The sequence below is a fragment of the Helicoverpa zea genome, chromosome 14 (assembly GCF_022581195.2).
Source record: "Helicoverpa zea isolate HzStark_Cry1AcR chromosome 14, ilHelZeax1.1, whole genome shotgun sequence".
NCBI lineage: Eukaryota > Metazoa > Arthropoda > Insecta > Lepidoptera > Noctuidae > Helicoverpa > Helicoverpa zea.
In genome coordinates, this window is record NC_061465.1 from 3,547,324 (window position 1) to 3,561,830 (window position 14,507).

The window sequence follows — 14,507 nt, forward strand, 5'->3', positions numbered from 1 at the left end:
CTACTTCAACTTCATAAAATGAAGGCAATCGATGTAGGTCGGTATCGATTATTTGATTCGATGGCGATCTATGAGCAAAACTGATATTGGTCCCTTTCACTATATAGCGAATGAAACTGTTTTATCTGAAATTACAATTATAACACAAACCTGAAACGTTTTTGGTAAATTATTTTTCAGAAACCAATACTTGGATCCGATTGACACGTTATTTGCTACATCCGTTTAAAAAATAAATACCAAGAACTACATAATTAGCGGCACGTGTAAACGACGCGTTGCCGGTAAGAATTAGATCACATCGTACGCATTAGGCTCTAAGTTAGCAATGCTACAATATCTAATACTTGAGCTGAAGTTTGCCTGAACGCGCGAAATCAGGAACTAGAACTACTGATCTGGTTTGGAAAAATAATTACATGTTAGATAGCCCATTTATCGGGAACGGCTATAGGTTATTTTTCCGGGTGCGTGGAGTAGTACTCGTTGGACAGACGAAAGGTACTATGTAATCAATGAAACCACAATATATTCATTCATGTATAATTTTATTTTCATTTGCGACTGGGTTGAACGAATCTCACTTAAAATGTTATCATTGTATGACCTAAGTCCGCACACTGTTTCACTAAAACGGACACACAAGTTTTATCACGGAGTAGTGAATAAATGAAATAGTGACAGAGATGCAAGGCTTGAACGGGTAATTCATTTCACTTGGTTTGACCATGAAGGTAAATTTTATAAGGCCGAGTACTAACTCCATGTGTTAACTACTCCATGTTTCACAGACACACGCGACGGCGCGGACGCATCTTAAATTGCTATATGAATGCGTTTAAACATTAAAAAACAAAGGTAAAATTACAAGCCTCTTGCGTTTACGTATAACTACTTAGGTCCCATTCTTTGACACATCGTTTTCATAAAATAAAAGCGCGCTAAGTGATTTTTCACTTGTATTGTTGTTATGTCATTCATAAGTTATTTAGCTAAGCTCACTGGATAGGTCCGCACCGTCGTACATTTATACTACAGTAAATATTGTAATGGAGACAGATATTAGGGAAGTCTAAGGGGATCAGTACATCATATTTTACCGCACACAAACCTGCAGAATGATTAAATAGGTACACAGATTTACACACAAATCGCTTAGATTATAATAATTTCATGTCGGAGCGAATAGAACAGTGTTCGTTACAATTTGTGCTTACACTGTGTCTGCAGTAGAAAAACAGTATAATACTCACAAACTTATAGCCTTTAATATATCACATAAAGTTTAGGTACAATAATAAATATTTTACACTCTCGCGTCCGTTACTGGGGCCACTGCTAAACGTAGAGAGAAGCCGCTTCAAGTAAAAAAAAAACATTCATTACGAAAACGAGGACAACTAAATAAATTCATGTTTAAATTCATTCACTGTGGAAGGCGGCCACCGATTGATTTGAGATTTATTTGTAAGTTTTATTGAGTGGCTTGTTCGTTTTCGGCAACGTTTAGTAATAACAATAAATTACATTTTATAACATAATTCATGAATGGGAATTTTATTCCAAAAATATCAAAATCAACAATAAAAATTGCAATAAAACTAAAAATTATCAAAATCGGAATTAGTGATATTTTCGGGCGAGAGTGAGATCGTTCAAATTGTTGAAATCTTCTTTCAAAGAAGGCTATTAATTACTAAAAACAACCAAAGAAAAATTATATCAGGTAAAGCCAGCTTACCCTGATCAAAGAAGGAAATCTGTATAAAAAATAATGAATTAATTAACAGATGGAATCTCTTGAGTGAGATCGAAGTCGCCAACCTCCATAACCAAGAAAGACTTGATCAAAATGCATGGAGTAATGACCTAAATGCAAAGATATACAATCAACAGACCACATACAAAAACAAACAAGCCACACAGTCATTTAAATAAAAAATAAATTAGACTAATACATTAAGTTACGCGAGATGATTATAACTCGGAATGGTCGTCCTGGCCGTCAGACAGTTGTAGCGGCGGTTCTGTAGTCTCACTCTCACTCTCATTCTGTTTCTCCGTAGATGGCGCCTCTTCTTGCGTCTCTCCTACTTTCTCTTCTTCTACTTTCTCCTCTTTCTCTCCACCCTCAGCTTCTGGTTCAATAACCGTCTCCTCAGTTTTATTCTCAGACTCTTTCTTCACTGGTTTCTTAGGCCGCCAAATCTTCATCTTGTTCAACAGATATTTCATCTCCCTGTCTAAGTTCGCCATCTTCTCTCTAATGCTGTCCACTGTCAGTTTAATATCATCGTTCTTTTTAAGCGCTTTCTGTTCTTTGATAGATGTGCTGAGCCAAGAAGTGGTTTCCTCAATTTTCTTTTCTAGTAGGTTAATTTCAACGTCTGTAAATACATCCTTTTCTGGGTTAGCGTCTTTAGTGAAGTTTTTAGCCATTTTGAGGAATTCCCGGGAACTGTTCAACATACTGCGGAGCGATGAGACCGCATCAGGCCTCTCTCTGTGTTCCCAATGCTTATAGAAGATTGGGCTTGTCTTATCTTTCAAAGCAGCTAATTTAGCCTCAAACAATTCTGTAGCTGCTTCATAACCATCTTCGTACAACCACTCAGATGTCTCACTGCACAGTTTCTTGATCTCCTCAATCTGTTGTTCAGTACCACATTCGGCGTATTCTTCCATGTCCATTTTCATTTGTGCGTCAACGACAAAAGCTTCGAGATTGTTCAGAGCGGTTTCCCTTTCGATACGTTTCTTGTCATTCAAGTTCAACTCAGTAATTTTAGCTTTGGAGGTCTTGAACTGCTCTGGTGAAAGAGGTTGTAAGTTAAGGAGTGATTCCTCAGTTTTGATAGGTTCTTTCAGTATGAGAATCTTAGGTTTGGGCTTGGTTTCGGGTTCAGTAGCATTTTGTTTTTCACCCTCGGTTTGATTAACTTTCTTAGTATCATTCTTCGCTTCTTCCTCTTGAGGTTTCTCTTCAGGTTTTTCGTCAGCCTTTTCAGGTGTTTCAGCATCAGAACCAAAGAGTTTGCTTATTGTGCTTCCAATTTTAGATAGTGTACTATCTTGATCTTCATCCTCAGCAACCACCTTTTCAGCAACAAACTCAACGTTAACCAGGTTTAGTATACCAGAGTCATCTAAATTGAAATGTGCTTTGATTCCTTTATGTTCTACATTTTCACCGGTATGTTTGGCTAAAGCTGCACCTACACCATTCAGTACAACTTGGCTCAAGTTCAAGGCACCAACATATTGAAGCTCGTTTGAAGGAATGTGGTCTAACTCGGCATAGTTAACATGGAAGTCAAAATCGTCAGTGTGTTTGTTGAAGGTGATCACTTTCTTTTGTGGGTAAGGATTCATGGGGCCGAATAGTGTCCTCTTGATCTGAAACGAATAAATTTGGTCTTTTAAAGTCACGTTGAAAAATTAATATTTAAATAGGTCCCGAAACGAAAAATAATTAGCGGCCTACTTGAAAAGTAATAATCTAAAATAATTTGTGGTTTCGATAAAAGATTTCGACGAATTGAGAAACCCCAGGAGGGGTTTTCTTGTCAATATAACATAGCGCACTATTTTAAGATCTACATTTTATTTTTTACCTATGTTTTACAAATAATAAAAACTTTGACTTTGGGAAGTCGGTTAAAAGCAATTTCTAAAAATTGATGATGGGGTGTACTTACCAGTTTGTCGTTACCATCCACGTGTCTGGTGAAAGTGACCTGGATGGGCAGTAGGACTGCGTCGCGTACATTCAAAGCTGCTACCTTGTAACCAGTCGCGAGGGATGCCGCCCTGGAAATAACAATAAGTATTTTAGAACTACTGTAGAATCATCAATTAATAATATGGTCTTGCCTCTGTAGAGTTTTAATCAATACTAAGGATGAAACTTATATATTAAAATTCAAAGCAAACAGTGGTTTTGAGAAAATTTTGTTGGTGAACTTGAGTTTAAGAAGTCATAAAACTTTACACAATGAAAGGTAACTTTTACATAATTTTATGCTGTTTTAAGCTATCTAAAAAAAAAACCCACATTTTTACCCATATTTATTATTTATTATATTCTATAAAACTTTACCTGTAAACAGCACCCATCGTAGCAGCCTCATCAGCATTAATAGACCTGGCCGGCTCATGTCCCACAGCATCTTTAAGCGCATTAAGTGCCGCCGGGACCCTCGAACCACCGCCGGCTAACACCAGTCTAGCTCCCACCCCGGCCCCACCCGCCGCGCCGACCGCTCTCTGCACAACTCCTGACACTCGGGGCCATAAGTCTGCGCAAAGCTCCTCGAATTCCGCACGAGTTACCTGGGTACAAGAGAGAATACAATGTTAAGATTACGTGTAAATGTTTGTAAACATGCTATTGTTTTTGAGATGATTTGTAAACTGTGTTGTTTTGTACGGCTACAGTGGTTGGAGAAATTGCGTGAAATATTCGAAGGTCTAAGACATTGTGTATGAATGGATCGGGAGATATGGCCAAGGGAAATAGAATGCCGTATATTGTTTTATACTGAAAAAAAAAAATGATTACTAGTAAATATAAATTCAAAGACAAATTAAGCAAAATGCCAACATATTTACATATGTATATAGTATAAAAAAAGAAATGTACCTATAGCTTGCTATACAACTAATTCACATGAGTTAATAACTGATACGCAGCTGATTAATAAATGTTACAGTGAAATATGTGTATTGAAAAACAGTTGATGAAAAAATGTCATAGCTAGACTGAAATTCAGTTCAGCACGCCTACATAGAAAGTATCGGTGTCAATTTACCGTGACTATCACTCTCTTGCCATAATACTTCATGCCATATATACTTCTTTACTAGTGCAATGTAAATAAATTCTACGAAACTAGTGAACCAACTAGAAAAATTGTTTAAATTTTGAGAAACCACACTATACCTGAGCATCAAAGACATCGGGGCATCGGGAAGGGGTGCCAACCGCGGGAAACAACTATACTCAATATTTTCGGATATTACTTTTTAATTAAAGTTACCAACATACAAAAAAAGAAAATTGCATTTAAATAAGGCTTTTACAATATGTATGGACTTTTTTTTTAATTCGTCAACAGTCCGACATTCTCAGATTAAATTAACTTAATATTCACTATTGAAAGATAATGAACTTTGAGCAAAAGCTTTATCAGTATGCAAGTTAAGTTCGATCTAAAAACAAGCACCGAATGACTGAATACGAATAAGCCATTCATTAAAACAAAATGAATACTTGTTTGCAGGCTGGTTTACTACGTATGAAATTAAAAGGATCCTAAAGTTAATTCATTACTTTAAATGACGAAAAAAATCACGCGATTCTACGATTTAAGAAATTTACTTTATAATAGCTTCAGAGAAATAGATTGAAATTAACTAAAATACCTCCTGATTCTTCAATAAAAATACGATAAAGTAAGTATTGTACTAAATCCATGAATTAATTCACCATATTCATCAAAGTAACACCATGCTATGGAGGACAGTATTTGACCCAATAACGTTGACGCAACACGCACGGCTAACGGTTTGGAAACCATTTCAATGATTAATATTGATAATCCACGCATGGCTGACTCACAGCTGTGTGAATATTTGGAGACATAGGGATACGCAGTATATAGGATATTTAGGCATCAGCAATTGACGATTATGTTTATCTTCTGTGATATTTTATTAAAGTTTTTACTCAGAAATCTATTTTTTTTTCAAAGGATACCACTTTTGACCTACATCATCATGATGATACAAATAAGTATTAATTATCTTAAGAGATATCTCTATAACAATTTTTATTGGTTGTATTGTTTGCTGTGTTACAAACAATCTTGCTTTCGCATTTATAATATAAGGAAGGATTACAATAATCTAACTCTAGCGAGTGATAACATAGATTTCTTAAGATTGGTGTAGTGTAGTATGACTTGCAAAAGGAAACTAAAGATAACTTGGTAAATTTTCCTGTCCAGTCCTAAAACTCGTCATTTTCTTAATTAGGACATTAACATTTTCAAAAAGCTTTTTTTAGCTATTTGCTTGATAATGGTATTCTCTGATCAAAAACCTACGAAATTGACAATTAGGAGGTCTTTTTCGTTCGAGAGAATGCTTCAGGCTGGAAATAATTGTGATAAGCCTAAACAAATATTAGAAGGGTGTTCAACTCACCAGCTGCTTAAAGTCCTTATCATCAAGCAAGCTCTCGATCTGGGCATAGAACTCAGTATTGGCAGACAGGATGATCTTGAGCCTTTCAGCTTCTAAAAGCAATTTCTCCATAGCACGAGGGGACGCTCTGACGTCACCACCGCCGTTCGCCTCCCAAGCTTTGATGAGGTGCTCTCGAAGACGAAGGGTCATTTCATGCCCACCTAAGGTTCTGAGAAAGAAAAAATATTATTGTGACAAACTTCAGATATTTTGGTATATAAGGGATACTTGTGAGAAAAAAGTTTTGCTTATTTTTTTAATCCATTTCAGTAACAGTTTCAGATTTTGACCGGTATGTATGTACTGAGACCGGTGCGCGGCTGAACCGCTTTTATACGGTTTTCATCACAGTGTTTGTCAGAGTTAGGAGAAGTAAAAGTTTTTGTTTAATAGCTTAGGGTAACAGCGTAAGTACGTAATTCTTGAGGAAAGGTAATAAAAGCAAATAAAAAATATAATAAATATATAATAAATAATAATATAATAAAAGCAAATAAAAGCAAATGCAAATAAATAATATGAATATGAATATGAATGAAAAGCTTTTTAGTATCAGGTTTTATAAGTTAGGAATCAAAAAAGTATAAAACAACGATGATTACTTACACGCAAACGCTGGGTTCATCTGGTTTTGAATAAATTATAAGTGAACCGTAATATACTTAGAAAAGCATTAGTACATAAATGTTTACTTAATCGATCGTCAAAGGCAGCATGGGTCAAATGATCAAGGTTGAGAATATGCTTGCTACATTCTGTAGGTCCAATGACTAGATTTTTATAATACCTGACTATGTATTACATTTCAAAATATATCGGGTGTGTCGTTCATAATCACATTAAATTAAATGCGTTAATATACTGGTTAATATATGTCGATTAACACAAAGATAAAAGAAAAATACGTAAAAATAAAAACCTGATTTTTTCAAACAAAGTAAATGGAATAAAAATGAGCAAAAATTATTAGAACACTATAAAAGTCAGTCATTACCATAGACATAATATAGTAAACAGGACTGCGCACCTTTAACCAAAAAACGAGCCGAGTGAAACAGTTAGTACGGAGGCCGTCTCATCCTCCGAGCCTTTTTCCCAAACTATGTTGGGGTCGGCTTCCAGTCTAAACGGATGTAGCTGAGTACTAGTGCTTTACAAGGAGCGACTGCCCTGCCTGACCTCCTCAACCCAGTTACCCGGGCAACCCAATACCCCTTGGTTAGACTGGTGTCAGACTTACTGGCTTCTGACTACCCGTAACGACTGCCAAGGATGTTCTATGACAGCCGGGACCTACAATTTAACGTGCCATCCGAAACACAGTCATTGGTGTCTAAGATATACTTAGAAAGTACATACAAACTTAGAAAAGTTGCATTGGTACTTGCCTGACCTGGAATCGAACCCGCGCCCTCATACTCGAGAGGTTGGTTCTTTGCCCACTAGGCCACCACGACTTCTTTCACGGAGGCCGTCTGTCCCTTTCTAATAGGGTAACTATGAGATTAAGCTATGTGAGACCAATCCGAGTTTGCTAAGATTATGAAACACAGATTGGTATTGAAGTTTTAACTTGCGCAGTTTGTGACCTTAAAATACTAATATAGGCTTTTAATAATTAGTCGGAATTAGCAGTAATAAAAACAGGAAAATTCGAAGTGCAGACTGTTTTTTTAGTATTTTTGCTTCACATATAGACTGCTGAGCTATTTATATCGCCTTTCTACATTTTTTTGGGAAGCTATAACAATAGTACAACAGTTTTTAAATCCATCACCCATATTTTGACTCATTACAAGAATTCATGGGCACCCTAGTTGTTTGATTTCCGAAAATGTTATTATTAGCTTACCTGTGGAACGATATATTGCAACCACCATAGGATTCACTTTCACAAGTATAACAGCAACACTTTTTCACCATTTTAATAGTTTAAATTGATTTAATACAAAAAAAATATAAACAACATTTTAAATGCTGATTACGCGCCAAGAATGTTCAGGGTTACCGTTAGAAAATAAAAAAAAAGCTAAATAAAAATTTATGTTGTTTATGTTTTAAGAATTAATAAGACTAAATTAATGCGATTTTTATTAATTTGTTGACTTACAATTATTAAAATAAGATAAAAATATAAGTGATTCAATTGTTTTTTTGGGAAAACAAAACTGTTGATCACAACATTTTTTTATGCTGGCAAGGTGTTAGAAAGAGACAAACGGCCTCCGTTCTAACTATCCCTCTCGGCTCGGATTTGCCTCTGTATATTATGCAACCAATTTAGGACCTTATTGCGTTGGAATAGAGTTCATTTTCGTAAATACATATTTTGAGAGTGCGCAATCTTGTTTTAGTATATTACATCTATGGTCATTACAAACAACTGAAATTCTCCCTTGAAAACTGACAGCTGTCAACTGATCAAAACATACGATACTCCTAAATTTATCTCTGCTTTACACATGATGTTGTAAATTATAAAAACGAAAAATGACTCCTGTGGTTAAACCACTGAATGGATTAGGTTATTTTTTTTACGATTTGCCATAGAATATCATAAAGTATATGCGATATGATTTAATGTGATTGTGAACGACACACCCGATATACTCTTTATATGATCAACCGTTCAAGCAAGTGTCAGTGTTACAATACTCAAGCACAGAAGATTTTAGAACAAAGGCTTTATTAGGGAACTTCACTACATAGTATGTATAAAACTAAATCGCTTTCTCTGTCCCTATATACTATGTATACTAAACTATGCAACGGATTTTGATGCTGTTTTTTTAATAGATAGAGACATTGAAGAGGAAGGTTTAAGTGTATATGTAAAATACTGTTACCAGTGTTAAGCTGGGGTGGGTCGCTAGTGTCCTATAAAAGAGTGATCTATAGTTCAAGTCTTACCTGTCAAATCCAACTCCCAAGACCTGCAGCTGAGGGACAGTCTCGACGTATCCCTTGTCCTTTATCTTAACAGTCTTGTACTCAACCAACGCCGCCTTAGTGGAGGCAGCGCCCATGTCAAAGAATAGAGCGTGCCATGCAGTCTCGTTGATTTCCTAAGGAAAATTAACAATGATTAAATGAATATACTTCTAATTTTTAAATGAAAAGATAAAGTTGTCATTATATTTAATAAATCTAAAATTCTCCAAGTCATTGTCAAACTTCAATTATGTGCTTTGGGAAGAGATGGGATAGCAAAAAATATCTTGTAGTATTGTCATACAATTTGTGGCATCTAAGCAAAATTCACGTGGATACGAGACCAGAGCCTGCTAAATTATAGTCTTTTATACAAATTAAAGGAAATATTTATTTTTTTTGGAACTGTACTATCTTGCCTAAGATATTACAATACATAACTTATAGACACACTACCAGGGAAACTGCTTACATATTGTTATAAGAAGAACTGCAAAATTGATTTTACCTTTCTCCTAAATATGCCATAGTTGATGGCGATAGCAGTGTAGTCATTGATGAGTTGAAGAACATTCAAGCCAGCGAGAGCTGCTGCGTCTTTGAGAGCACGACGCTCAGCCTGGTTGAAGTAACCGGGTACTGTGATCACACACTCTGTGATTGTTTGACCTGAAAATTTGTATATTTATTAGTAAAACTGCTATAGGCATGTAGTTTAGAATTCATGTTTAAAAATCTAGTCAAATGTGAATGTACAAAAAACTACATAATGGTAATGTTTGAAAGTTGCTTAACAGTTAATGGCAATGACTGGGCATTTATCAACCAATAAAAAATTATTACATGCATTGAGTATTGAATAAATATAAAAAATATTTTAGGAAATGTTAATGTAATATACAAATATAGCCTGTTGACATTCTTGACTTAAAATATTTCTAGAAGACTCAATTTAATTTAGACTAACTTCCAACTACCGTTAACAGAATAGGAAAATAAGTAGAATAACTAAGCCTCACCATGACTAATTTCAGCAAAATCTTTAGCCTTGGCCAGGAGTTGTGCGACTAACTCTTCAGGCGTAAATGTAGTGTTCTCGTCATGTATGAACAAGGGGGTGCCCCTTTCCGTTGCTACCATCTCATAGTATGGGTAGCGAGCTCTGGAAGAAATTGTGCAAATATAAAATAATATAATAGTTCGAAATAAAGATTAAAAAGAGAGGTAAACTCTCTTAGCCGTAAGTCCAAGTGTGTACTCCAACTACAGTTTTATTTCAATACTGCGGTAACTATTTAATTCTTCAGGAACTATGTATCAATAATGATAGACAGATTTCGTAGCATACCAAAATTCATTAATGTTAGTTATTAAATTTTCCCAAAAATTATGTTTTATATGGCAGTTAGGAGTATGCTTTAGGATATGTAATACTGAAAATGCTATAAAATAATGTTTCATTTGATTATTTGTATAAAGGACAATGCTATTCTTTGTATGGAAGTTGGGCTCAAGAGTTGCCCACAGTAACTGCATAGTGTATTATGTTCCATAGGCTTATAATAGGTCCCAGACCGAAATATTTCGAAATCTATCCCAGGAGTGCTGAGAAAAACTGGTTTGACTCTTATTCAATACTACGAAAAATATGCTTACGAACTCTTAACTATTCCACTTTTATTACCTTAATTGAAATGCATTATAATATTAATTGACAAATACGAGGTATTGAACGAGATTTTTTTTACCGACTTCAAAAAATGGAGGAGTTTCTCAGTTCGTTTGTATTCTTTTTACGTAAGTACGTGCATAACTCCGTCGTTTACCAACCGATTTAAACAATCATTTTATTGTTTAAAAGGATTTACTTTCCAAATAGTTCCAGGGTCCAGGGTCTGGTGATAGAAACCTTAAAACATTATGGAACTCTCGGAAATTGTAAGCACATATCGAATAAAAACTTGTCAATCGGGTATATGTCTCCGACACCACAAAACTGTGGAGGTTAAGACCTGACCTGACGATTTATTTATTTATTTATTTATTTATTTATTTAAAAACATACACACTATCATTACAGTGTAATACTAATTCGATAGTGGTGTCCATAAACGATGGAGACGACAGTGAGACGAGGGAACTCCTCAACATCCTCCGAGCCTTTTTCCCAACTATATTGGGGTCGGCTTCCAATCTAACCGGATTCAGCTGAGTACCAGTGCTTTACAAGAAGCGACTGCCTATCTGACCTCCTCAACCTAGTTACCCGGGCAACCCGATACCCCTTGATTAGACTGGTGTCAGACTTACTGGCTTCTGACTACCCGTAACGACTGCCAAGGATGTTCAATGACAACCGGGACCTACAGTTTAACGTGCCATCCGAAACACAGTCATTGGTGTCTAAGATATACTTAGAAAGTACATACAAACTTAGAAAAGTTGCATTGGTACTTGCCTGACCTGGAATCGAACCCGCGCCTTCATACTCGAGAGGTTGGTTCTTTGCCCACTAGGCCACCACGACTTCCTCAACGGTATCTATTTACTACCTCGTGTTTGAGCTTATTTTATTCGTCTTGATAAGATTTTTCCATTGCCATTAAGGATATTAATTGCATGACGCTACTCGAACTTAGGACTGATTGTGGTAGATAGAGACTGAAAAGCAAGAGAAACAACAATTACCTTTAAACGTCTATTTCTGTTTTTTTTTTTTTTTTTTATCCTGTTAACAGTGAAACCACTATCTATCTGATATATATATCTCTATCTATCAAGAAAAGAGGTTGTTAGGTTTGTGGCTGCTTAAAATGGCTTGCTAACAATGGCTGGCTAACATTAGAACTGGTTTTTCTCGGGACCTCTGGGACCGATTTCAAAAATATTTGGATTCCGTCTTAAGAGTGAAGTAAAAAACCTATTTTAATCATTCCCACTACTGGGCAAATGGCTTGGGCTTCATAAACTGACTGTTCAAGTTGGACATTAGAACCGGGTTTTCTCGGGACCTCTGGGACCGATTTCAAAAATATTTGGATTCCGTCTTAAGAGTGAAGTAAAGAACCTATTCTAACCATTCCCACTACTGGGCAAATGGCTTGGGCTTTATAAAGTGACTGTTCAAGTTTAACATTTGAACCAGTTTTTCTCGGGACTTCTGGGACCGATTTCCAAAATATTTGGATTTCGTGATAACAGTGAAGTAAAGAACCTATTCTAACCATTCCCACTACTGGGCAAATGGCTTGGGCTTTATAAAGTGACTGTTCAAGTTTAACATTTGAACCGGTTTTTCTCGGGACCTCTGGGACCGATTTCAAAAATATTTGGATTCCGTCTTAAGAGTGAAGTAAAGAACCTATTCTAACCATTCCCACTACTGGGCAAATGGCTTGGACTTTATAAAGTGACTGATCAAGTTTAACATTTGAACCGGTTTTTCTCGGGACCTCTGGGACCGATTTCCAAAATATTTGGATTTCGTGACAACAGTGAAGTAAAGAACCTATTCTAACCATTCCCACTACTGGGCAAATGGCTTGGGCTTTATAAAGTGACTGTTCAAGTTTAACATTTGAACCGGTTTTTCTCGGGACCTCTGGGACCGATTTCCAAAATATTTGGATTTCGTGTTAACAGTGCAGCAAAGAACCTATTTCGACCACTTTCACTACTGGGCAAATGGCTCAGGCTTTGTTAAGTGACTATCTATGGAGAATATTTGAACCGGTTTTTCTCGGGACCTCTGGGACCGACTTCAAAAATATTTGGATTTCGTGTTCAGAGTGCACTATGGAACCTATTTTAACAATTTCCACTACTGGGCAAATGGCTTGGGCTTCATAAACTGACTGTTCAAGTTGGACATTAGAACCGGGTTTTCTCGGGACCTCTGGGACCGATTTCAAAAATATTTGGATTCCGTCTTAAGAGTGAAGTAAAGAACCTATTCTAACCATTCCCACTACTGGGCAAATGGCTTGGGCTTTATAAAGTGACTGTTCAAGTTTAACATTTGAACCGGTTTTTCTCGGGACCTCTGGGACCGATTTCAAAAATATTTGGATTCCGTCTTAAGAGTGAAGTAAAGAACCTATTCTAACCATTCCCACTACTGGGCAAATGGCTTGGACTTTATAAAGTGACTGATCAAGTTTAACATTTGAACCGGTTTTTCTCGGGACCTCTGGGACCGATTTCAAAAATATTTGGATTTCGTGTTAACAGTGCAGTAAAGAACGAATTTCCACCACTTTCACTACTGGGCAAATGGCTCAGGCTTTGTTAAGTGACTATCTATGGAGACCATTTGAACCGGTTTTTCTCGGGACCTCTGGGACCGATTTCAAAAATATTTGGATTTCGTGTTCAGAGTGCACTATGGAACCAGCTGAAACTACTCCCACTGCTGGGCAAACTTTGAGCCCACACCCTGGCATTGTCCTTTGAATAGCAACAGTTAAGTACTTGAATTTAATGATGCAACATGCTTTCTGATTAAACTATGTGTTACTTAAAATTTTTCACAAGTTCAATCTAAACACATGTTTCTTCAGATTGAAAGATAAATGAAAGTACATTATCAAGTTTCATTTTTTTTAAGTAACGTTAGATTGTTACTTTCTCTATAAAAGGCTGTATGTCGAAGTGTCACTGACCTGTAAGCCTGCACCAATGGGTGATCAAATGGCTTCCCAAGTAGATCCAGCAAATATTTGTAAGAATTCTTCGGGAATCTGACGCCAACAGTGACTGCGTCTTCACCGAACGTTCTTACATCGTCTCTAAACGCCACGACAGCTGGCGTCTTCCTCTTAGACTCCTTATTTAACACTATCTCCATCGGTACTCCCGGAGACACGATACCGACCTTCATCCATTCTGATCCCAAATCAATGGATATTACCGCTGCAGCCTCCGCTTGCTGACTTAAAAGTAGTGGTAACAGTAACACACTTAACACCCCAAACATTTTCTGTAAAGTAAAATGGAACTATGTGAAAAATCTCGAAACAACGAAAACACACCAGTGATTCCGGAAAATAGGTTGACGCAGTAAACAGTAAACGAACGTTTTATGAGAAAGTATGCACTTACAATATTTAAAATCATTTTCTTTCAAAACGCTAACATCTAGAATATTTATTTTATAGTATCACTATGCTTAGAACAGTGAGGAATAATTAAATCTTTTAAATTTTATTTTACTACAGTGAGCCAGCTACTTTAGTCCACGTCAAGTTTAACGTGTTTTCTTCTTTTTGGTTAATGGCATTGTTGCCAGATTATTCAGCCACGTTACATTTTTTTTTCCACACATTTAT

The 14,507-nt window shown here is 36.3% G+C and overlaps 1 protein-coding gene across 1 annotated transcript; it reads right to left on the reverse strand.

Annotated features, from left to right (window-relative positions):
* Window positions 1–529: 529 nt before the first annotated feature.
* On the reverse strand, window positions 530–14,458 carry LOC124636230 (hypoxia up-regulated protein 1). The gene is made up of 9 exons (XM_047172211.1): window positions 14,281–14,458; window positions 13,842–14,158; window positions 10,200–10,342; window positions 9,689–9,849; window positions 9,160–9,314; window positions 6,208–6,418; window positions 4,100–4,332; window positions 3,699–3,810; window positions 530–3,396 (listed from the first exon to the last, which is right to left on the reverse strand). The coding sequence occupies exons 1-9, from the start codon at window positions 14,293–14,295 to the stop codon at window positions 1,978–1,980; spliced, it is 2,766 nt and encodes a 921-aa protein (XP_047028167.1). The 5' UTR covers window positions 14,296–14,458; the 3' UTR covers window positions 530–1,977.
* Window positions 14,459–14,507: the final 49 nt, after the last annotated feature.